Source organism: Balaenoptera physalus, assembly GCF_965194825.1.
Source record: "Balaenoptera physalus genome assembly, chromosome: 18".
Classification (NCBI taxonomy): domain Eukaryota; kingdom Metazoa; phylum Chordata; class Mammalia; order Artiodactyla; family Balaenopteridae; genus Balaenoptera; species Balaenoptera physalus.
The window spans coordinates 74,093,705-74,119,075 of NC_138899.1; the positions used below are offsets into that span (position 1 = coordinate 74,093,705).

The window sequence follows — 25,371 nt, forward strand, 5'->3', positions numbered from 1 at the left end:
TTTTTTAAAAATAAATAAAATGAAGAGAAAAATTTCAAGTTGTGGAAATGGACAAAATCAGCTACTTGTGATAGGAGATGAAAAAGAGATTAGAAATAAAGATCAAAGTCTTCTTTGAAAAAATAAAATAAGTGGTACTAGAAAAAATAAAGTATTCATAACCCTAAAAAAAAAAAAAGCCACAAATATCATGAGCAATGTCACAACAGTGCTAATTACTATTAACACTAACCTCTATTCTTTTTCCAAAATAGTTTTTCAACAGGTCTTTTCAAAATAAATTCAAATGTACGTTGTATATCAAACAATATGTGATGTCATCTACTGGTACTCAAGAGCATTTTAATATTGATTTTTAAAAAATGATCTCTGTCCAGACCAGCACAGTGGGAAAGGGTTTCACTACACGGTGCCTCTTAGTTTAGATGACTCAGGGAGAGAGGCCATGGGTACTCAATGGCCCTCATAATGACCTCATAAACCACCTGAGGAGAAGGCAAGGTTATAGAGAGAGAAGAAAACTCTCGGGCTTAAACATCAGGACATTCCTTAAGCTATTTTGGAAAATCATCTGGTATTGTTCCTAGTAAGCAGCATCTATAACTTGGTTTTTGTAAATTACTAATGGCTTTATTAATAAATAAATTCCCGTTGAAATACTTGATACAGATGCCTATCCTTCTCCCCTAGCTGACACTCAAAAGCAAATGTTTTCAGTTCCTATATGGATTCTGTGTCAAGGTTAAAGGTAATTAAGTCATTGTTCTACCTTAAGGCAATCTCAAACCAGTGTGATTAGAAAGAGATATACAGGATACATGGATATGGAATGTGAAATCTTGCAACCATAACACTTGGAACTGTGGTTCTCACGTGGAGATAATACATCAGAAATACCTAGGAAGGTTATTCCAAAATATACCTGCTGAACCTCATCCCAGACATCGAGACTTTCCAGAAGTGGCACCCAGGCACTTATATTGTGAACAAGCTTCTCATAAGAATCACTCACTCAGAGCTGTGGATAAGGTGCTACAGAAGCCCAGAAGGAGTGTGACAGGCTCTGTTACCGGAAGGGAAGGAAGACAAGAATCAAAAGGCAGACACAGCAAAAGGCGTGTTTTGACAATGGGTCAACACTGAAGCAAAAGATGCACAGAGTGTTCATGAAATGTAGTCTAGTTGGTGTGAGTGTGAGGAACGCAGGGAAGGGAGGAGGAGTAGCTGAGGGTGAAGCAGGAGAGGAAAGTTAGGAACCACGTTGCGAAGGGTCTTGAGGGGCTGGTTCATGTGGACCAGGATAGACCAGCATAGAAGTAGAGCAACTGGAGATGAAGACCCAGAAAAGACAAAAATCAGACTCTGGATTTACTCTGAGTTCCTTCGAAGATAAAGATTAAGCTTTTTTTTTAAATTAATTTTTATTGGAGTAGAGTTGCTTTACAATGTTGTGTTAGTTTCTACTGTACAGCAAAATGAATCAGTCATACATATACATACATCCTCTCGCTTTTGGACTTCCTGCCCATTTAGGTCACGACTGAGCATTGAGTAGAGTTCCCTGTGCTATACAGCAGGTTCTCATTAGTTATCTATTTTATACACAGTATCAATAATGGAAAAAGGAAATCAGAATTGAAGACACAAATTAAGTATCCAAAAGAGAATAGGAAAAAAACATTATATCAAAAGCTATTGGGGGCTTCCCTGGTGGCACAGCGGTCAAGAATCTGCCTGCCAACGCAGAGGACACAGGTTCGAGCCCTGGTCCGGGAAGATCCCACATGCCGCGGAGCAACTAAGCCTGTGCACCACAACTACCGAGCCTGCGCTCTAGAGCCCCTGAGCCACAACTACTGAGCCCATGTGCCACAACTACTGAAGCCCACGCTCCTAGAGCCCGTGCTCTGCAAAAAGAGAAGCCACCACAATGAGAAGCTCACACACCACAGCCAAGAGTAGCCCCTGCTCACTGCAACTAGAGAAATACGCGTGCAGCAACAAAGACCCAACACAGCCAAAAATAAATAAATAAATAAAATAATTAAAAAAAAAGAATGCTGATGTTTCAAATGTTTTCCCATGACCCTGAGTGTTTATCTGCAAATATAGAGGTCTTCTGATTCCACACCCATCCAGCTTCAGAAAATGTACTTCCCATACATTCTCTCTATCATTCAGCAAATATTTACGGAGCACCTCCTATACACGAGGACGAGGCTATACACTGCACTAGGTCCTGAGTGAATAAGGGCGTCTGGGGCACTCACTGAATAGTGAGGAAAGAGTAACACACAAACAACAGAAAACACGAACCAGTAAACAAATGACTGCAAAATGCAGGGGTGCTAGACAAACAAGGTGGCAGCACGCCTCTTCAGATAAAATTGTAAGAAAGGTCTCACAGGCAAGGTGACATTTAAGCTGGAGTCAAGAGAGTGACAAAGTGAAACCCCAGAAAGAGCCTTTCAGGCAGAGGGGACAGGCTGCACACTGACCGAAGGTGGGAAAGAGGTTAAAGGAGTTGAAAAAAGGCTCATGGAGCTGGAGCCTAGTGAACGAGAGGGATGGAGTGGGGAGGAAAGGTGAGGACGAAAGCAAGGGCCAGCCTTGCAGGACCTTGTGGACCAAGAGAAGTAACTGGAACGTGCATTTTAATCAAAGTGCAAGGGAAGCCAGTGAAAGGAAGCAGTAGAAGTATATGATCCAATTTAGACTGTGAAAGAGCCTCTGGCTGCCATGCAGTGATAGAATTGCAGGGATCTGTAGCTAATGCAGGAAGATCAGTGCTGGGGGGAGGAGAAGGTGATGACTTGGGACCCTTGTGAGACTTCTACTCGGTCACCAAATACACAGAACCAGGGGCCTGAGGAAGGGCTTGGGGAAGAGAAACAAATGCAGAATTCCTCAGGAAGATGAATCATTGCTCTTTAAAGGAATCAGGAACTCTGAGGAACTCTGTTAGAGATCAAATAGAAAAAAGACAAGAAAGAAGGAGACAGAGAAGTAGGGAAAGCCAGGAGAGTGTGGAGTCACAGAAGTTCAAAGGAAGAGTGTTTCAAGGAAGAGCAAGTGGCCATGGTAGTTATATGGCTACCCTTTCCTAGCCAGAAGATTTGTTGGTGCAAAATCGAACCAAAGAAGCTCTGGATTCGGAGACACCAGGCACAGTAGAAGGTGATGTACTGAGATGCTGGACCAGAAAAAATGGATTCAGTGAGTGTGACGGGCACATAGAAAACTAAGCATATGAAAAGAATCAATTATTAACTCTGGTAAAAAACAAAAGAAAACTAAAAGGAAACATAACCATAAAATACCATCTGGCTCAGCAGTAAATATTTACATAATCATAATATATCATATCATCGTAATCATAATATAAACACTAGCAATTGCGTTAACCCCAAATTTGTAATATGATTATACTGAGAGGATGGATGGTGGGGTCATGAGAAAAAATTATAGGAGGACCAAATCCTCAGTTACCATAACAGGAAGTCAATTGTAATGTCTAAAATTGATGAATCAAAAATAGCAGTATTAAGCATATGATTTTAAAATATGGAGGCTCCCGTAAGAAGACACAGTTGAAAGGATGGAAATTGACAGCCAGTGGGAGTAGGACCGAGAGTGGAGGGGGTGGGTCAACGAACTGCTATTCCATTGTGAGCCTTTAGGTAACTATTAGATTTCACTCTCTGCATGTATTGGTTTAATAAAGGAATTTTAATTCAAGTAATTTAAAAATGGTAAACCAGCAGTTAAGAATTGAAAACTGCACGTTTAACTCGACCCCGTCATCTTCTCCTGGCTCATTCGTCCTTGTCCTTTGGACCCAAGAAGCCTTTCCTGACCTTCTCCCCAGCCCCCGCCCACATTAGGCTGGGTGTCCTACTGTGCGCCCCCAGCACCCTGCATTTCCCACAACGTGCATCTTTTCATAGGTGCTAACTAGGTCAACTATTGTTTGCTAAATTGCCTTTCTCCACGTCTGTACTGTGAGTTCCTTGAGGGAGAAGACTGCATCTGTGTTGCTTACCACTGCGACTCCAGTGCCTTTCTACCAGGGAAAAGAGAAAAATGAACGTTTACCTTTTGCTGTGTCCACAAAGTCTCTCCTCGTGTGGGAGATAAACTGATTTGCTATTGCCTTCCGAACCTCTTCCACTGAAGCAGCGATTTTCCAAGGGAAGTAGCTCTTTACTGAGGCTGTCGATTGACCTTGAGGCAGTGTCCAGTGAAAGAAGTCCTATCAGTACAAACACAATTTTCATGAAAATCCACATGAGTTCACCTCACGGACTGAAGAACATGTGTGTTTTTGTGTACGTGTTCTTTCGAGTCCTTTACACACGCAATGAAGTGCCAGTGCGTTCTGGGAGCCATCAGCTGACCCAGCTGTAACATGGTACTTTGTCATTTCTTTGGCTTTTCACGTTGAAGACAATAAAATGTGATTGGGGAGAAGTGATCATATTCTAAATATATTTGTAGTAAATAAGGTTTCCTGATGCATAGAATGTGGGATGTGAAGCAAAGAGATGGGCCAAGGATGACTCCAGGGATTGAGGTCTGAACAGTTGAAAGGGCGGAGTGGCCATGAACTGAAACGTGGAATAGTCTACACTTAGAGGGACACTCAGGTGTTCAGTTGTGGTAATGTGACATTTGAGGAGTCTTTAAGTAAACTTCTAGCAGGAGATCTTAAGAAAGCAGTTGGATATATGAATCTGAGTTAAGGGGAGTGGACTAAGCTGAAGATAATTTTGGAAGTCATCTCATACAGTTGAAATAAATTAAGACTGGATGAGATCACCAAGCTAGAAATTAGAAGAGGTTTGATGATCAAACCTTGGGGCACTTCATCATTAAGAGGTCAAAGATAAGTGGAAGAAGCAGCAAAAGAGACTGAGAAGGGGCAGGCAGTTATGAAAGAGAAAACCCAAGAGAATGTGTTGTACTAGAAGCCAAGTAAGAAAGTGAAGGAAAAAGGACTGATCATTGTGTGAAATGCTGCTGGCAGGTCAAGGGAGATGAGGACAGAGACTTGACCATTGGGTTTAGCAGACTGGGATTCCTTGGTGACCTTGAAAAGAGCAGTTTTGGTAGAGTTGTAGGGAGGAATGCCTGATTAGTGTGAGATGGAGGGCTTCTTGGAGAAATGGCAGGAAATGTACAAGAAGAGTGTCTGGCACATGCTAGGCTTCAATAAATATTGGTTGCTTGAATGGACGAGTAAAAGGTAGTACACATAACCATCCACTACTTGAAGGCTTTGCCCTCCAGTCACTGCTAAGCCCAGGTAAGCTGGTTTTCTCCAAGACCCTGAGTGGGAATTGACCTCACCAGTGATGTCTGATGGGGCACCAAATAGGTAGCAGAGATAGCTGACATGGCAATGATCTCTTTCTTGTATCTCTTTCCCAGATATCTGAGAGACCATATCTTTCAGGCTTTCCTCTGTGGCCCCTCCATGGTCTCCATCTAAGTCTTCTTTCCTCACCCTGAACCTCAAACCTGGGGATTCCCCGGGGCTTCATCAGAGGCATGTATCTTTACCCTCTACATGTTCTTCCTGGTAGGCGTGGGCACTCTGAGGTGTCATTTGCACCCATATACACGCAAACCCTACCAGCAAAAAGGACCATCCAGTGGGATCACCTGCAGAGTCTCCAGATCACTGGGCAAGTCCCGAGCTGCCTCCAGCCCATTTCCCCGTGACCGCCCACACGTCAAGGCATCGCAATTGTTGCAGACATTGGCCCTCCTTTTCCACCGCCCTCTCCTTGAAGGAGCCCCAAACCACCAGTCTGCACTTTAACTCTTAGGGTGATACTCTTCCTTTGTTCCTGAGCAGCAGACTCTGTTAGCAGAGAGGGAGCAACTTGCTAGTTGCCAGGCCCTGAGCCAGAGTCAAAACTGCTTAACAGAAAACAAAGGTAAATGGCAGAGAGGCCTCAGAAGAGTAAATAATGCAGTATACCCTCAACTCAGGTTGATGGGAAGGGCATTCACGTGCTGGGAGGGTCTGCAGGCTGGCACAAGAACACTCATTGGCTGAGAGCCTTCAATAACACTTAAAGGGGAAATAAATGCTGTGCGTATGTATGTGTATGTATATGTATACATATACAATGTAATATTGTAACCGACTATTTTGCATTAATTATAAATCTTAAGGAAAATACTCAACAGGTAAATAGATTACATGAGTGGGTGCCATGAGGAACCAAGTTAAATGGGGTATGTGCGTATGTTCTAATGACTCCAAAGTCTACCCACATCTACAGCTCGCCTCTTCCCCTCGAGTTCCAGACCTGTGTATTCAACTGCAGGTTGGATATATCCTCAACCAACATGTCTTCAACTGAACTCACATTTCCCCCAAGCCCTTCCCCACCAAACCCAGTCCTCCCGAATGTTCCAGTTCAGTAAATAACATCAGCACAGACCCAGGCATCCAAGTAAAAAACAGGAAGATCATCATTCATTCCTCTCCCTTGTCTTTTACATCCTTTCAGTCATCAAATCCTGACCATTCTACTGCCATATTATCTATTGAATGTGTCCAGGTGCTTCCATCCCAGGTGTCACCATGCCATATGGCAACCAAGTAAATGAAACCCTTTACTACAATTGAGCTTTGCCTTTTATGATGGGAGAAGGGTACACAGTGCCTAGAAAACAGAGGGAGGGTCAGTTACTTTCATCTAGAGGAGAAGGGAATTAGAGATGGCTCTCTTTAAGCAGAGCCTTGAAGAATCTCTAAGTTTCCTTGGTGGATAAGAGAAGGGCATTCTGGATACTCAACAAAATGATAAAAGTTCTGATGGTTTGAGAATGCTTACACCAAACACAAATACTTGTACGTGCCTGTTCATAGCAGCTTTGTTTACAAAGGCCAAAAGGTGGCAACAACCCAAATGTCCATCAATAGATAAATGGGTAAACAATTTGTGGTATATACATACAATAAAATATTATTCAACCATAAAAAGGAATGAAGTGCTGACAGATGCTACAATGTGAATGAACTTTGAAAACAATGTTTTCAAACAATGCTAAGTGAAAGAAGCCAGGCACAAAAGGTCACATATTGTATAGTATGATTCCACATATAAAATATCTAGAATATGTCATCCATAGAGACAGAAAGCAGATTGGTAGTTGCCAGAGACTAGGGGAGAGGGAAACAGGAAATAATTTCTTAATGGGTACAGGGTTTCCTCTTGAGATTATGAAAATATTTTGAAATAAGGCAGAGGTGGTGGTTGTAGAACATTATGAATGTACTAATTGCCAGTGATTTGTTCACATTAAAATGGTTAATTCCATGCTACGTGAATTTCACTTCAATTAAAAAAAAAGTTTCAGGGACTTCCCTGGTGGTGCAGTGGTTGAGAGTCCGCCTGCCAGGGTAGGGGACACAGGTTTGAGCCCTGGTCTGGGAAGATCCCACATGCCGCGGAGCAACTAAGCCCGTGTGCCACAACTACTGGGCCTGTGCTCTGGAGCCCATGAGCCACAGCTACTGGGCCCGCGTGCTGCAACTGCTGGGGCCCGCGTGCCTGGAGCCTGTGCTCCGCAACTGGGGAGGCCACTGTGGTGAGAGGCCCGCACACAGTGGCGAAGACCCAGAGCAGCCAAAAATAAATAAATAAAATAGATAAATTTATTAAAATAAATGTTTCTTATTTAAGGGGAAAAGGGAGTAGTAGTTAGAAATAAATGTGAGAAGGTGAGCAAAAAAGAGTCTAAGAAGGACCACAGCTGTAGATGATGGGGGATCTTTGGGATATATCCAAACTCTCATTCTTATGGATTATTGATAGAATATCACATTCAGAAGATATGTAGATATTATCTTACTTGACTGGGGTAATAAAATTTGTGGTTCTCGATTCCTCTTGAAGTTCCAATGTTGACCAAATCTTCTTTAGAATATGATTTCCAAACATACTCGTCATTGTACTGTGTCTGATTGGGAATAGCATCACTAAGTGCGTATGTATATCCTAATCTTCTGGTACTTTTTTGACTGTAAGAAAAGGGTGGAAACTAGAGTAAGGGATTAAATACCAAATTTCACAACAGTACACATGTCAAATAATTTTTTAAAGATTAGCTGCCTTAAGACTTGATGCCAGAAATAATTTAATTTCTAGGTTTCCCTGAAAAGAAACAATCCTGTATCTTATGATGGCCCTTAACAAAAGTAAGAGTGTCCTAATGTGAAATTTAAAAGAATAATCTGAAATTCATTAATTTTTTAATTAATTTTTTTAAAGAGCTGAGTACTCTTCTGTGTAAACAGTACTTCAGTATAACCAAATACTTGGCGAAGGAAAGTTTCTCTCTATAAAAAGTATTCCAGTTAATAAAAGGAAAAGTATAAGAATTAGGATACCACTGGTTTGCAAGTCCCTAATGAAATAATGCATCTAGGCAATGATCAGCAGTTGCCACTCTGGATATACATACACAACACCACCTATTAAATACTTTTGTGAAAATACCCAACCTGAATCAGATGAAGTCTTTGTAATATTAGATTACAGGAAATACATGAAAAGAAGGATAGTTTTAAATGACACGATGGAGATGGAGTCAGAAAAATCCAGAACAAATCATCTGTTTCTTCAACAAAGAGATTCTCAGAAAAAAAAAAGGAGGAACCTGTAGATTAAATGAAGTAAGAGAAAACAATGCAGAGACCTTGTCTGGATTCAATTTCTAACCAACTGTTTTTTTTTTTTTTTTAATTATGAGACAATTGGGGAAAATTTGATCGCTTATTGGCTATTTGATATTAAGGAATTGCTTTTTTAGGTGAGATAATGGTATTGCTACATATTTTTAAAGCATCCTTATCTTTCAGAGATACATAAAAATATATTTAGACTTATGATATAATGCCTGGAATTTGTTTCAACATTATCCAGTGGGAAGGCTAAGTGGAGGATATACATTAAAAATGTCCATGTGTTGTTGATTATTATAGCTGGATGATAGCTGGGGATTTATTGTATATTCCTTTCTGTGTGTCTAAAATATTTCATATTGACTTTTTTAAAAAAGAGGGCTGGGTAAGATTCAGGTTACGTCTGTAAGAAACCAAACATCTGGAAAGTGGGATACATCTGGATGCTGGACTATTTCACTTGTCATTCAGATGTACAGATTCAAGCATGACTGTGGTCCTAAATCAAACTGAAGTCATCGAAGGTGCATGAAGACCTTTCCAAAGGGATCACAGCACAAACCGCTTTAAAGGAATAGATTTTCACATCCGCATTTCTCAGTATATTCTTTCTTAACATGTATCTGCCTGAGAACAAAGCTGCATATCTAGTGGGTCTTTTCCTTCCCGCATCCTTTTCTCCCTTCCCCACTTCACCATAGGATCTTACTAAGGTGCATTACACCTCAGTGTGTTAGCTGCCAATGGTGAGAGGGGCGCCGGGCAAAGGGAACTTCATTATGGTGCTTTCAGGGAACTCCCTTGTAACCCAAATTCCATACACTTACCTAGGGCTTGCCGTTCTAGGTCAAGAGTAAAGGATGGGGCTATAACCAGAGCATTATGGCCTGGGCAGGGATGTTCTGAATGTAGGTACACTGTAGATTGGTGCGGCTGAGAGAAACGGCTAGCTTTCCCTGTCCTAAAAATTATCAAATGTTCATCCCTCTTTAAGGAGAAGCTTCTAAGAGGAAAGCAGAGAATATAAATTGCTGAAAATGGCTCTTTCCCCTACATATTTAAAGGTAAGCATTTTCCAGCTTTTAAAAATTCCCTAGGATATGTCACTAGCTGGAAAGAAGAGCATCTCTGTTTAGATGAAGCAGTACAGGATGGCGAAGCTGATTCTTTTCAATGTACCTGGAATCTTTTCTGAGACTATCAAATTTTTAAAGATTCACTGGATAAAACTGGTACATAAAAATCTTGTGATCTTTTTTTCAGATTTTGTATTCATCATTCAGTAAGGTATTTAAAGCTAATTTTTTAACCCAAACATATTATGAAATATTTACTTCAATATAGCCAGTCCTCATTTTATTTTATGATGTAAAATATTTAACAATACATGAAAGTATACGCTAGCTTGTCAGACTAGTAATTTTCCATATATAACTATATACTTACCATATATAACTTTCTCTTTCATTAAATACATAGTAAATGTTTGATTTGGTTTCTAAAGAAATCAATGAAATTTTTTCTGATTTTTATGCATGATATTATTTAATTATTTTCCAAAGTCAAGCACCAGAGTTCTGCACACATGAGAACATATTTAACTAAGGAACCTCATATTTTTTATCATACTCCTCACTTCACAGATAACTTACATATTTAGCTACACATTTCAATGCATTATTTTTGTTACTTGGATGTAATTAATCATATTAGACCTGAATCTTTCTACACTTCTCCTGTCTACTTTTAATAATCTTCCCTACAATATATATTCCATAATTTATCAGTAGTTTTCATAATATTCCTCAAAACATATATTAACATTTATTTAAACTAGAATTGTAGTCAGATTTTTATTTTGACAGGAAGTAAACCTAATTTCACTTGTTGGTTGGACCACAAGGACTGCTTTTACCAGCTAGGTAAACATGGTGTAAATTGTATGAGTTAAATCTTCAGCTCAAAGATTTGGATAAAAATATATTTAGAGTATGTAATGACAAAAGCATTTTTATAAAAAAAAAAAAGATTATATTGGAAAACCTTTATTGAAATTAATGTTCCTATTTTCTAAGTCCTTTTTGAGTATATAGTATTAAATAAGTTTCTTCCAAATGAAGGAGTAACAGATGTAATTTAATAGTCATTTTTTAAGACATGCTTTTTCAGGCCATATATGACAAACCCACAGCAAACATCATTCTCAGTGGTGAAAAACTGAAAGCATTTCCTCTAAGATCAGGAACAAGACAAGGATGTCCACTCTTGCCACTATCATTCAACATAGTTTTGGAAGTCCTAGCCATGGCAATCAGAGAAGAAAAAGAAATAAAAGGAATCCAAATTGGAAAAGAAGAAGTAAAATTGTCACTGTTTGCAGATGACATGATACTATACATAGAAAATCCTAAAGGTGCTACCAGAAAACTACTAGAGTTAATCAATGAATTTGGTAAAGTTTCAGTATACAAAATTAATGCACAAAAATCTCTTGCATTCCTATACACTAACAATGAAAGATCAGAAAGAGAAATTAAGGAAACAATCCCATTCACCATTGCAACAAAAAGAATAAAATACCTAGGAATAAACCTACCTAAGGAGGTAAAAGACCTGTATGCAGAAAACTATAAGACACTGATGAAAGAAATCAAAGTTGATACAAACAGATGGAGAGATATACCATGTTCTTGGATTGGAAGAATCAATATTGTGAAAATGACTATACTACCCAAAGCAATCTACAGATTCAATGCAATCCCTATCAAATTACCAATGGCATTTTTTACAGAACTAGAACAAAAAATCTTAAAATTTTTATGGAGACACAAAAGACCCCGAATAGCCAAAGCAATTTTGAGGGAAAAAAATGGACCTGGAGGAATCAGACTCCCTGACTTCAGACTATACTACAAAGCTACAGTAATCAAGACAATATAGTACTGGCACAAAAACAGAAATATAGATCAGTGGAAGAGGATAGAAAGCCCAGAGATAAACCCACATACCTATGGTCAACTAATCTATGACAAAGGAGGCAAGGATATACAATGGAGAAAAGACAGTCTCTTCAATAAATGGTGCTGGGAAAACTGGACAGCTACATGTAAAAGAATGAAATTAGAACACTCCTTAACACTGTACACAAAAATAAACTCAAAATGTATTAAAGACCTAAATGTAAGACCAGGCACTATAAAACTCTTAGAGGAAAACATAGGAAGAACACTCTTTGACATAAATCACAGCAAAATCTTTTAGACCCACCTCTTAGAGTAATGGAAATAAAAACAAAAATAAACAAATGGGACCTAATGAAATTTAAAACTTTCGCACAGCAAAGGAAAATATAAATAAGTCGAAAAGACAATCCTCAGAATGGGAGAAAATATTTGCAAACGAATCAATGGACAAAGGATTAATATCCGAAATACATAAACAGCTCATGCAGCTCAATATTAAAAAAACAAACAACCCAATCAAAAAAATGGGCAGAAGACCTAAACAGACATTTCTCCAAAGAAGACATGCAGATGGCCAAGAGGCACATGAAAAGCTGCTCAACATCACTAATTATTAGAGAAACACAAATCAGAACTACAATAAGGCATCACCTCACACCAGTTAGAATGGGCATCATCAGAAAATCTACAGACAACAAATGCTGGACAGGGTGTGCAGAAAAGGGAGCCCTCTTGCACTGTTGGTGGGAATGTAAATAGATACAGCCACTATGGAGAACAGTATGGAGGTTCCTTAAAAAACTAAAAATAGAATTACCATATGATCCAGCAATCCCACTACTGGGCATATACCCAGAGAAAACCATAATTCAAAAAGACACATGCACCCCAATGTTCATTGCAGCACTATTTACAATAGCTAGGTCATGGAAGCAAGCTAAATGCCCATCGACAGACGAATGGATAAAGAAGATGTGGTACATATATACAATGGAATATTACTCAGCCATAAAAAGGAACGAAATTGGGTCATTTGTAGAGACGTGGTGGATCTAGAGACTGTCATACAGAGTGAAGTAAGTCAGAAAGAGAAAAACAAATATCGTATATTAACGCATATATGTGGAATCTAGAAAAATGGTACAGATGAACCGGTTTGCAGGGCAGAAATAGAGACACAGATGTAGAGAACAAACGTATGGACACCAAGGGGAGAAAGCAGTGGGGGAGGGGGGCTTGGTGGTGGTGTGATGAACTGGGAGATTGGGATTGACATATATACACCAATATGTATAAAACTGATAACTAATAAGAACCTGCTGTATAAAAATAAAATAAAATTCAAATATAAAAAACAAGACAGGCCTTTTCAGTATACTTCTCAGAAAAACGAGATAGGGAATAACTCAATAACTGGATGACAAATCATCTAATTATTTGCTTTCAATGAAACTGAAGGAGCACACAACCAAGCTGTCAGCCAATCAATCATTAAAAATCACCTTGTGATTTTTGGCATATAACCATAAAGAGTTCAGAGTACTGAATGGCATTGCTACACTAAAACTCCTTTCATTCACATCTACTTAATTATGAGAACAAGGTTTCTCAACACTAGCGTTTATAAGTTGAAAAAAAAAAATAAAGCAGGAAAAATTGATGCTGAATGTGGTCTCATTCCAAACATAATAACACTCAAATCTGGAGACATAAAGTAATTGAAAACAAAACAGCCCCATTTATCTCATTAAGATGCAATTCCAAAAAATTTACTTTTTCTGTTTAGTAATTATTAACATTTGTAATGTGTTTATTGCTTTGAGCAATTCTGTACTAAAAATAATTGTGATAACTCAATATTTAGGGTCATATAACATGTTTAAAAATTAATGTCAAGTAATATACTGAAATAGTTGCAAAGAGGTGTAATGGAGTGATCAATAAATTGCTTTCAAACACAAAATATATTCGAGCAGGGTAAAATTCTATGGAGGAAGCAGATTGGGAGTAAGAGTTCAAGAAGGAAAGAGAATGAAATAAATGATCTGTTAAAGAAGAGCTTGTTTGTATATATTTTTTAAAAAGGGTCAGAGTGAGTATCAATTTGCTAAGGTGGTTAGAGTACCCACTGGTTATATGTAAAGAAATGATTTAATGGTCTTGTTTTAAAATGTCAATATTTAGGATGGGCTGGAAGTTTTATCTTTTACAGCTGTTTAAATTTATAATAAGAACTTTTCTGTGAACTTTAAAAATATGTGAATTTGAAGACCACTGACCTAGACTCCGTAAGTACCCATTTGGTTTTGGCTTTCATCCCAAATGTTTCTTCTTCAGACAACTGTTACTGTTTGGAAAGCTGGCATAATCCTTACCGTCAGAGGGTAAATCTCCCAGTAGGGGATATAATGTGACTCAGTGGGATAGCCGGTAACTCAGAAATTAGGAGTCTTGCAGACCTGCACTTTTTGGAAGTCTGTCGTATATTATGCCGGGGAAAAATGAATGAAAATTTGGGGGGTAACTTCTTCGTGCTAGTCACTGGACTACTGCTTTCAGTTTGTCCTCAGAACAACCACCTTATGCAGGAGTCATCATTCCCACTTTGCCAACCATAAAACTAAGCCGTAGCTGGCTGGTTACTTGCCTAAGGGAGCAGAGAAAATAAGGGGTAATTAGAGCAGGAAGCTGAGGCTGGAGCCCATTTCTGCCTGACTGCAGCACACAGTCTGGACGATACTCCATTTGACGTCTCGACAATGTGAACTTTTAAGGCGAAAAGATCCTCTATATTGGAAGTAATTTACAGAGTGAACACAGACGAGGGAAGGTCCTCCATGCTAATTTCCCACCTACCACTGATGCAATGAAAGATGGCAGGGCTTTCCCAGACCCACCCTCTCTCACCCACCAATGAGCTTAGAGAGGCAGCTGATGGACAGAAACTCCCACCACCCTCGGTTCAGGTGGAATTGAGGGAGAAGTTGCAAGCAAACATTGCTTTAGGAAGCAATAGTTGGAGGAGTGAAGGTAAGGGTAAGGGGACTGTGGCCTTGTTCCAGCTTCCAAGACTAGTGTTGGGTGGAGGTGCTAACAATTACTCACTTATCCAGTCATTCAGTTGTCATTGCCTGCCTACTATATACCAGGTAATGAACTCAGTTCATGCTCCACGTTTAGGTAGCACAGTTCTATTAACTGTATACTGGCTCTGTTGTAAAGCAGGATACACAGTGGCTTTATGAAGGATCCATGTGTTAATTTTCTCAATTTTCCTGTAGGAGCTTGGGATACTCTTTGAAGGGGAAACCCTCTCTGATGCTTGGAGGAGATCTGGGCGTGCAGTGGGTCTTATCTGAGTGCATTTTCTATAAGCCTTCTCTGATTACTCTCTATTGGTTTTGGACTCTGAATAATAGAAGAAAGGTGAACAAACTCAAGTGTGTATATCAATCTGACTCGAATAGGGATGTACCGAATTAAAGCAGGCACTGCTCCTGTCTTAGGTGTGAATGCAGTCTTCGTCGTGGTGGCATAGGAATCCCAAATGGTATCACCTGCTAAAAGCACAATAAAACAGTTTTAAATGTGGCAAGCCAGCATATTTTGATCAAATGTTGTTTTAATAATTAAAATAATTTTTCAAGAGACAAACATTTTGGGTGGTAATGCAGAGCGTAAAGGAATGAAGGTCAACTTGTGAGCTCCACTAGGGAAGAGGCGAAGCTCAATTTAATTATGAGTTCCCCCCCTAGATTAAAATAGGTCTATTGTTTTTCTTGAGAATTCACATATACTATTTTAAAGAATTCGAGCAATACATAAAAATACAAAGAAAAGAGTTCATTTGAAATTCTATCATCTTAGGATGATATCGCTGTTTTATTCCCTGACTTTTCATGCATCCTATCAGATATACCTGTAAATGCATGAACTGATTTTACACCAAGAGGGTCATAGTTTCCATGTCAGGTTCTGTCCTGGACCCCTTGTCCTTGCTCCTTCCTGGCCCTGCTTGTAATCACCCTCCTCCCAGGTAGCCCATGTTAACAACTGTGCCTGTTTCTTTCCAGACTTTTATAACTGCTACTATAATCATATACACATTGATATATACATATATCAATACATTATCACATTGGGTTTTAGTCCTATTTTGTTTTACAAAATCGGGCTCAGCTTACACAAAGTGTCCTTCTCTTCTACCTGTCACTTAATTGCGCCGTATGGGAAACCTGTCTGACTCGTCTGGTGCAGCTCTAATTAATTCTTTGTAACGACTGTGCAAGATTCCGCGGCAGAGCTGTTCTTTAAAGCTGTGAGAGTGAGCGAGCTCAGCAAGGGAGGGAGTGGCATTAGAGGAGGTGACGTCCAAAGGCTGAAGCCCGGGGCCCCCCAATGTCAAGAGGCCGGGGAGATGAGGAGCAGCCGGTGAAGGAGGCCGAGAAGAGCAGTGAGGGAGGTGCATGGAGACCCAGGAGGCTGTGGTGTCCTGATGGCCGAAGGAAGAACGTGATTCCAGGAGGAGGGAGGGGCACCTACAGCGGCAAATGCTGCTGGTGGGCCGGGAGGGGGAGGATGGAGAATTCACTGGTGTGCAGACACGAGGACTGATCTGCCCCGACCTCCCCTTGTGAACGGAGGTACCACCAGATTACTTCGGAATATATTTTTAAAATTTAATTCGATCATTCTCTCTTTCTTCATATCTAGGCAGTTAGCTGTGGCTTTTTAGATTTCACTAGCACCTGGGTGAAAGGATCCCTTCCATGTTCGAAGCAAAGCCATCTGGGGTTCATCACCTCACCTCTCACACCGCAGCCACGTCACTGCCTGCGTTTCCTCCCGTTCACGCATCCTAAATACAATTGCCGTAAAGCATCTTTCTCAAAGGTGTCTTCAATTTCCAAATAGTCTGAAAACCTATATGCCACTGCCTACATATAAAACCCTAAAGAAACATTTAGTTTTTGCCATCTGTATACTTCTCCCCATCTCTCCCATCTCCCCGTCTCTCCCATCCAGGGCTTGTTTCTCACTGAACCGGTCCTTGAATCCAGCCGGGCAGCTGCATCTGCCCCTCTGTAACTATTCACCCGCTGCCTTCACAAGGGGTGAGTTTCACCTCCACCTGAGGCTTCCCCAGGCTAACTAAAGCCTTAGCCCCTGCCTGTCACACTCTGTCCTTCTGTTCACAGACTCTTGGCTGATGTCTACGCTCTGATCCCGTTATACTAGAAATGACACTATCCTTTGATTCTTCTGCTTTAGTGGGAACCACTTTATACTTTAAAGCATTTTACTCCAACAGCAGAATTAATGTTCTTTGTTAAGAGAATTTCAAGCACGGACAAGTAGGTGGGGAGAAATTGTGAGGCTGTGTTGCTTTTAAAATAAACTATCACTTCACCTGATTTGAAGCTCTGAGTTCGACTCTTAGAAGGATCGGGAAGGATCTTCTGCACAGAGACTTTTTTCCGAAGCAAGCAACACCAATCTAGGCCTGATCACTCTTTGCAGATGCAAGTAGGATTTGAGATGAAGAACATCCTAGATTATCCGGTGGGCCCTAAATGCAATTTCAGTGTCCTCATAAGAAAGGCAGAGGGAGGTTGGCCACGGAGGAGGAGGAGGCGATGTGACCATGGAGGCCGAGACTGGAGTGATGGGCCACAGGTCAAGAACGCCGACAGCCACCAGAAGCTGGAAGACGCAAGGAAGGATTCTCCCCAAGAGCCACCAGAGGGAGTGCAGCCGTGCCAATAGCTTGATTCCAGGCTTCGGGCCTCCAAAATGTGGAAAAAATAAATTTCTATTGTTTTCAGCCACCAGTTTGTGGAGATTATGGCAGTCCTTGGAAGGAATACAGCACTTAAGAGCCCAGTCGATAGTAATAGTTCGATAGCAATTAGTCCATAGGCGTCATCAGTCTCACCCTATTTTGAGACCAGAGCTGGACAGTGACATATTAGGCCCAGCTTTTAGAGCGTGACCCTTCCATCAGTGGAGGATGGAGTAGCACAGAGTGGCTGTTAGAGACTCAGGGCTGGATGTGAAGGGGCAAACTCCCCCAGGGGAAGGGACACCTGGTGATGACATTGAGGTGTCAGTGAAGCCGCCCTCCCCTCTCCTTTAAGCAGCTGGGACCCTCCTTACTGAGCTTCCAGGTCTAGGAGGACAAGGAGTGTAATTTTGTACATGTTGCGTTTGAGGCCCTTCTGTGACATCCAAATGCCTCTGGTAGACAGATGGATATTTTGGTCTGAGATTTAGGAAGAGCATCTGAGTTAGAGATAAAGATGAGAGAGCCATTGATTGGCACCTTTATGTAGACTTGAAGCCCTGTGGCAGGATATGGCCACTCACATAGGGGATGTAAACCAAGAAGGAGAAAACTTGGAGGACGCCAACATTCCCAGACAAGAGAGGGGAGAGCAGACAGTGAAAGAAACCAAGACAGAGTGGCTAGAAATGAAGGCTGAGACTCAAGGGGGAGTGGGGTGGGGGTGGTCCTGGGGAAGAGGCTTCAGCTCCTCTGCCTCTCCTCTCTGCCTAGACACCACAGAGAAATATTTTTGTATTAATTATTTTCATTTGCTGTTCGTAATTTACAAAGGGATGAATGGGATGAAAGTATGCATTGCATTCATTCTGGGAGTACAATTCTAGGGAATTTGCAGTTGAACAATCCCCACGGCTCTGTAGCCACCAGGGAACCACAATTACCCAGCTAGAGGGCTGCGATGGGTTATTATTGCCATGAGAAAGGCCAGGATGGAGCTGACTACACAGCAATCAGGCCAGTAGTATCACAGCTAGAGCGGCTCTCCCTCCACTGACACAAAAAGCTGAGTTAGTAAACCAGCTGCATTCGCATGCAAAATTAGTATTAAAAGCACTGCCTCTGTTAAATACAAAAAATCCCTTTGAAAGAAAAATCAGCGAAGTTTAGAAGCGACAGCTGAATGCCATAGTTCCCAGCCTCTGCTACAGCCATGGGGTGGGGTGGGGGGGACGCTGTAGATCCACTTGGGGGTCGCTTCTCCGCATTCTGCAGCCCCTCCCCGCCCCCTTTCTGTGCTGTTTCCCAGATCCTGCAGGGGATCAGGGCCCCCGCTGGGTCTGCTCTCTTCAGAGCTCCCGACCTCTGTTGCTTCTTTGTCTTTGTCTTTGTTCTCCAGACACTAGGCCTTCCTTTTGCTTGTCCCCTCCTGGACATTTCATGGGGTGTTTAAAACTCCGAGCTGTTTAGGGAGGGCTTTGACAGAAGGTATGGCGAAGGGCTGGAAAGGGGCAAGGTCGTGAACACCCTTTCATTTTCCCTGACTCCCAGCCTCTCCTTAAATTGAGTCCCACCCGTAAGGGGGAAGCACACACCCTTGAAGACCCGAGCAGCCTTCGCTCCAGGCACCGCGTCTCCAGGGGAGACCCCGTCCCCGCCCCCCCGCCGGCTGGCAGGGTCCGCAGTCTTACTTGGCCGGATCTTGTGGCCGCATTGAGAAGGACACGGAGCCTCGGGCCCAGGCTCTGCCATTCTTGCTGGAAGAGGCCGTCGCTGGGCCCCTTGCACCAGCCGGACTGGGCGCTGCGCGGCCGCTTTGTGACGCTTCGCCGTGGAGACGCGGGGAGGTTCCCGGCTGCTCAGCCCCTGGCAGACGAGGTGCAGGGCGCTTCACCGGGCCGGCTGGGGGACCCGGTGCTGGAAGTAAAAAGATGTGCTTCTAGTAATATGATGGGTACCTTACTTTCGTGTATTTGTCTAGTTCATGCAATGAGCTTTCCCGAGCAGTGTCTTATATATATTTGGGGAGAGGAGCAAAAGGGGATTAGACCGAAGGGAAAGTAATATTGTCAGATTTTCAACTGCAAATTTTCAGCTATGCATAGTTTTCAGCTTAAGCGAATGAAGGCGAAGTCGTCAGGGATCTTGCAGGATCCGAGCAAGAGGAATTAGGAATCGATCAAGAGGACAAAATCACAAGTCATCTTGCGTTAAGTGGAACTAGAAACAGAGTTTCTGAGATAGTTTCATGCCATCAAACTGGTCATCTCTGCACAGGAATTAGGAGCCGGCAGGGAGGTGAAAGAAAAGTGTGCTTGGAAAGAGGAGTGAGTAGGGACGTGTGTGACACCTTTCTTCTCACCAGGCCATGTTCCTGGCACCAAACATTGTTTTTTGGGACAGTCAATTTCATTGTTCTTCTGTCCCCACAGGTTCAACTGTGTCTCTCACCCCCATATATGTTAGAGCTTTCCCAGTATGTGGAGGGTCTTTTATATTCATATTACCTGACAGCTACCTGGTCATTTGGCACATAGTAGGTGCTTAGTGATATTGACTGTCTCCTGGCTAGGACACAGCTATTACCCACTTGGATGCGAAGAGGAAACAGTAAGGATGCATTGGAGACTGCTGGCACCATGTTTAGAAAGCAACTTACAACCATCCCTTAACCTTTCAAGGGGTTATTCTAACATAGACCTTAAGTGAACAGTGAAGTAACAAAGGGGAATTTATCAAGGGAGACAGAATAGGCATCAAAGTAAGGATCCCATGTATATATGCAAGGATTTCTTTAAACTGAAGAGCTCAACCAGAAGTTTCTCAGAGTAGAGTCCCATCCATGTAATGGAATGAATATAACAGATTTAGGCTCTCAAATTTATAGCAATGAATGGTGGGACACACAGACTTCTGTCGATGTTATTAGAAGGAATGAGTCTAAATTAGGATTTAGTAGTGGAGTCTAAATTAAGAAAGCAACACCCAATAACAGATTACTGTCTGGAAATAGTAGAGCTAATTAGCATAGCATAATTTAAGAGAAATACACTTTCAAAATAGAGCAGCGAGTATATAGAATTTTTGCAGTGAATTTTTATTAATATCTTACGTTTGTCTCATCTTAGGCAAGCTGTGAAATAGGGGGGGGTGGTGTGGTACGTGCTGAATCGAGAGCCAGAAGATCTGTCACTTTCTACCTGAAGGCCTTGGGTGTAAAGCAGGTACTGCTCCGAGCCTCAGCTTCCTTATCTGTAAAATGAATATACGAGTACCCACTTCACTGGGCTGTAAAGATGAATAATTCTAATGATAATTTATAAATCGTAAAGCCACACACACCTAAGGTATTGCTCTTTTGTCTTATTGCTCTTTTGATCTTCATTCTTTTTTTTTTTAATTTAACTTTATTTTTTAAATTTTTAAAATTATTTATTTATTTATTTTATTTTTGGTTTCATTGGGTCTTCATTCCTGTGTGCAGGCTTTCTCTAGTTGCGGTGAGCTGGGGCTACTCTTCGTTGCGGTGCACGGGCTTCTCACTGCGGTGGCTTCTCTTGTTGTGGAGCATGGGCTCTAGGTGCGCGGGCTTCAGTAGCTGTGGCACGCGGGCTCAATAGTTGTGGCTCACAGGCTTAGTTGTTCTGCGGCATGTGGGATCTCCCCAGACCAGGGCTCGAACCCGTGTCCCCTGCATTGGCAGGCAGAGTCTCAACCACTGCGCCACCAGGGAAGTCCTTCATTCTTTTTTATAGTCTTTCATTTCTGCTTCTGCTTCTGCAGACGGATGGTTGATACAGATCCATTTCATTATGAGCAGTACAGCACTCTTCCTGCCTTTGAATTTGGGTTCCTTGAGGCAACTCCGTTTAAGGATTAAGCAGAATTTTTTTCCTTTCTTCTTTCCCTCAACAAATACTGAACACCTGAAGTGAGCCGTATGATGACATTAAGGGCAGTGCCCAGAGTATTATGGGACCTTGGGGGAGGGGGAGAGGAATTGCCTGAGCTGAGTTTTCCAAGATGCCCGGGAGGCAACCAGGTGAAGAGGGAGAGGTGCCCCAAGGCCCAGGAAGGACCCAGGAGGGGGAAAGAGCCTGTGTCCTCCAGAGGCCCTGAGAGCTAGGTCTTGCCATACTGTGAAGGGGGAGGGCCACGCAGCCCCACAGCCATGCTGAGAAGCTCCACCTAAACATGAGGAGTGTACACTGAGTGGGTTAGGCAACAGCGTGAGGGGTCAGGTCAGTGGTTTAAGTAAATCCTCTTTTCCAGGAGTAAGAGAAGTAAGGTTCCATTCACCTGCCAGAGTAGATCCATCACACAGAAAGTAAGACCTCGAGGTTACCAACGCGCCTGTGACAGAGTTTTGAATTGACCAAAACCAATTGAGAGTAGTTGTATCGAATGGGTTAAATGGTAATTGGTGGTTTCCAATTCACGTTATCACAAGAAATTTCTTTCTGCCACACACACGTACAGAGGGAGCGTGATATGAAGTAGTCAAGATGGGGGTGGGTGGTGGAGGGAAGAGACCGCAACGAAAGAACACTCAAATTTTGCCTGTGAAGGAGAAGAGGGTCTAGCGGGGGAAGAGGGCGTGGGTCACATAGAGAGTTATTACTTGAAAGGAGAGAAGAATAACAAGTTCATAGGCCAAGGGTAAGGAGCAGGGAGAGAGAACTTGATGCTCCAGGAGAGAGTAGACAGGGACCCAGCCTGGAGAAAGCAGATGTGCCAGCAAGCTGTCCCCAAACTGAGCGTGTCCACACCACCTGGGCATTTGACGAGGACACGAGTTCTGAGTCAGTAAGTCGGGGGGTGAGCAAGATTCTGCTTTTCTAACAAGATCCCCAGGTGATTCGTAACGCTTGAGAAGGACAGGTCTGGGGCCTTGTCCCAGGACCTGCGGCCTCGGCATCACCTGGGAACTGGTTAGAAACGCAGAAACGCAGCTCTCCCCAACTCCCCCGCCGAGCTCCTGCGTCAGGATCTGCAGCTAAACCTCCAAGAGATTCCAGGGCGCATTCAAGTTTGAGGACCTCTGCTCCGGGTAACATGAGAGGCAAGGTTGTCTCCGGAAGGAGAAGAAGAATGTGAAAGAGTTGATGGGAGACTTGGCTGGTGACTGTTTCCGAAAGCCCAGGAGAGGTCACGGACATTCTTCAGCAATGCCAAGTGCTTTGGATATGAATATACTGAGTGAAGTTTTTCCAGCTTGCTTGCTATATTTTGGCAAGACTTCCTGTTATTATGTGGTATGCAATGCTTTTATTCAAGTGTCTTCATGTAAAAAAAAAAAAATACTGCCTTTTCTCTTTGTTTTAGCTGATGGATTAACTCGTAAGACATTTTCTCCATTTCTGTGATGGACTCTGTATTATTAAGTGTTCTCTAGAGAAACAGAGCCAATAGTGTGTGTGTGTGTGTGTGTGTGTGTGTGTGTGTGTGTGTGTGTGTGTGTGGAGAGAGAAAGAAACTTAGTTTAAGGAACTGGCTCACACAATTATGGGGACTGGCAAGTCCTAAATCTGCAAAGTAGGCCAGCAGACCAGAGGCCCAGGGCAGCCCAGGGCAGCCCGGGGCAGATCCTATACTGCAGTTCAAGTCTGAAGGTCATCTGTGCAAAATTTCGTCTTGCTCAGGGGAGGTCAGCCTTTTGTTCTATTCAGGCCTTCAGCTGCTGGGAGAGGCCCATTCACATTGTGGAGGGCAATCTGCTTTACTTAAAGTCCACTGATTTAAATGTTAGCCTCATCCAAAACACCCTCATAGAAACATCAAGAATAATGTTTGTCGACACATCTGGACACCGTGGCCCAGCCAAACTGACACTTAAAATAACCATCAGAGATCCAGGTCTTCCTGAGGTCACCTGGTTGATATCTGCCACTAAGAGGGGTTGTGTTTAAGCCGTCCAAGAATGATTGCTATGTTTTTATTGAAAAATCCAGAAAAGAAAATTTTATAATGGTCTCTATTTTATTAGGACAGTCCAGTTTAACAGGGTAAATTCTAAGCTCTGCTTCTAACTTGCCACTCACCAAACTCACATTTTATCCAAATGAAGCCATAACAGCAAGTTCAGACCTTTGATTCTATCAAAACCTCATCAATCGTATATAAATGTCACCTCCTTCCTGGGCCATCTCTGCTGTCTCTGATTCTTGTGTTTTTCTCTTCTCTGAACCCTTAAGAACAATTACTAATGACTTGCAATATTGGTTCTCTCAAGTTTATTCAAGCCGTGAGTATCAAGTGTGAACACTCATTTTAAATCTGTTAGACCAGCAGTTAGCCATCCAAATGAATGTTCTCTTCTTCAAAGTAATCATTTATTATAATGACACTGCCATTGCTTAAAGCATCTTTGAAATTCTTTAGAAACTCCCTTCAAACACTGATGCACATTCTTTTGAATTTCTTAAATCGGGGTATAACTTTGCTCTTTGAAGATAGACTGGGTATTTGAAACAGTAAGAAGACATTCGAGCTGATAATTAAGGTAGGCAATCAAGTTGGACAATGTTTTCCTTTGGCCAAAAATCAAACCCTAACCATGAGGTAGTAAGAGAAAAACTCCCTTATTCTGTAGATAATGTCCGGATTGCATTCTTGTTGGAAAAAATTAATAGTTTCCAAGGTGACTCTTTCACTGAGAGCTTCAGTAAATCAGTTGCTTGGATAAATTGATCCTTACATGTTTCTTTTAAAACTAAATTTTACAGTTACACGTTATTAATTTTATCTCCAAAACTGGATCATAAGCGTTTTCGACGCTTTCCTTTTTGAATCTCTCCCGTAGCACTGATTTTATTGTTCTTACTAGCTGTATACCTGTCTTTTACAAGACTGGATGTTCCTTGAGAGCAAGGGCCATGTTTTAGGCAACTTTATATACCAGCTCCAGTGCACTGCATACAGTAGGCACTCAATCATATGTGATAAATGAATGAATGAATGGAATGAATGATTGCTTAGGCCATTCTTGTCCTATACATTTCTACTGATCTTAAACTGTTGAAGATGTCTGAATTAGGGCAAATATACATCCAGATTGAGGTCTCTTTTACCCAGGAAGATCTGTCCCAATAGACTTTTCACCCATTTTATAGATTTCCCAGTATCAATTCTTTGTGACATTTGCTAATGAAATATACATTAGCACAGTGTATATTTCCTTAGAGGCAGTCATAAAACTTTGGTAAGTGAGTATCAAATTGAGTAAATGCATTTGGCTCTGAGTTGACTGAAAACAATTTTTAACGATAAAAGAAACCTTCCAGGGGCTTCCCTGGTGGCGCAGTGGTTAAGAATCCGCCTGCCAATGCAGGGGACACGGGTTTCAGCCCTGGTCCAGGAAGATCTCACATGCTGCGGAGCAACTAAGCCCTTGCACCACAACTACTGAGCCTGCGCTCTAGAGCCCATGAGCCACAACTACTGAAGCCCACATGCCTAGAGCCCGTGCTCCGCAACAAGAGAAGCCACTGCAATGAGAAGCCCGCGCATAGCAACGAACAGTAGACCCCGCTTGCCGCAACTAGAGAAAGCCCAAGGGCAGCAACAAAGACCCAACGCAGCCAAAAATAATAAATAAATAAAATAATAAATTTTTAAAAAAAGAAAACTTCCAGATCTTTAGTCCATTCCTGCAGCGATTACCAATGGTTTTCCTGAATTCAACTATTTTCAAAAAATGGACTTTGTCAATTTTTGTGAATAGAGTTTCTATTTCCTTTGGGAAGCATATACTATTTGATATTCACCTAAGGTTTGTTTGTTCTGGTGTATAACTTATTTTTTTGTTCTCTTCATTTTGCACCGAGTTTGAATAACAAATGTTTATCATCTTCTGTTATTAAGGAACATTCCCCTTTTCTGAAACATCAGTATCAATTTTTTTTCTCCAAATACTGCATAGA

General features: G+C 41.7%; 1 protein-coding gene across 6 annotated transcripts in view; it reads right to left on the reverse strand.

Moving 5' to 3' along the window:
- TEX26 (testis expressed 26) overlaps positions 1-20,839 on the reverse strand; it is a 41,277-nt gene extending 20,438 nt beyond the window's left edge. For 5 of the 6 annotated variants that reach the window (XM_082435736.1, XM_082435737.1, XM_082435734.1 and 2 more), the window contains exons 1-4: positions 19,141-20,839; positions 15,143-15,227; positions 7,873-8,041; positions 4,096-4,252 (exon numbers count right to left, since the gene is read on the reverse strand). In XM_082435736.1, the coding sequence (XP_082291862.1) occupies positions 4,096-4,252; positions 7,873-8,041; positions 15,143-15,227; positions 19,141-19,201 (472 nt within the window). In that variant the 5' untranslated portion in view covers positions 19,202-20,839. The remainder of the gene's footprint in view (positions 1-4,095; positions 4,253-7,872; positions 8,042-15,142; positions 15,228-19,140) is intronic. The other variant, XM_082435738.1, reaches the window with a different exon arrangement.
- Between the last annotated feature and the right edge of the window lie 4,532 nt (positions 20,840-25,371).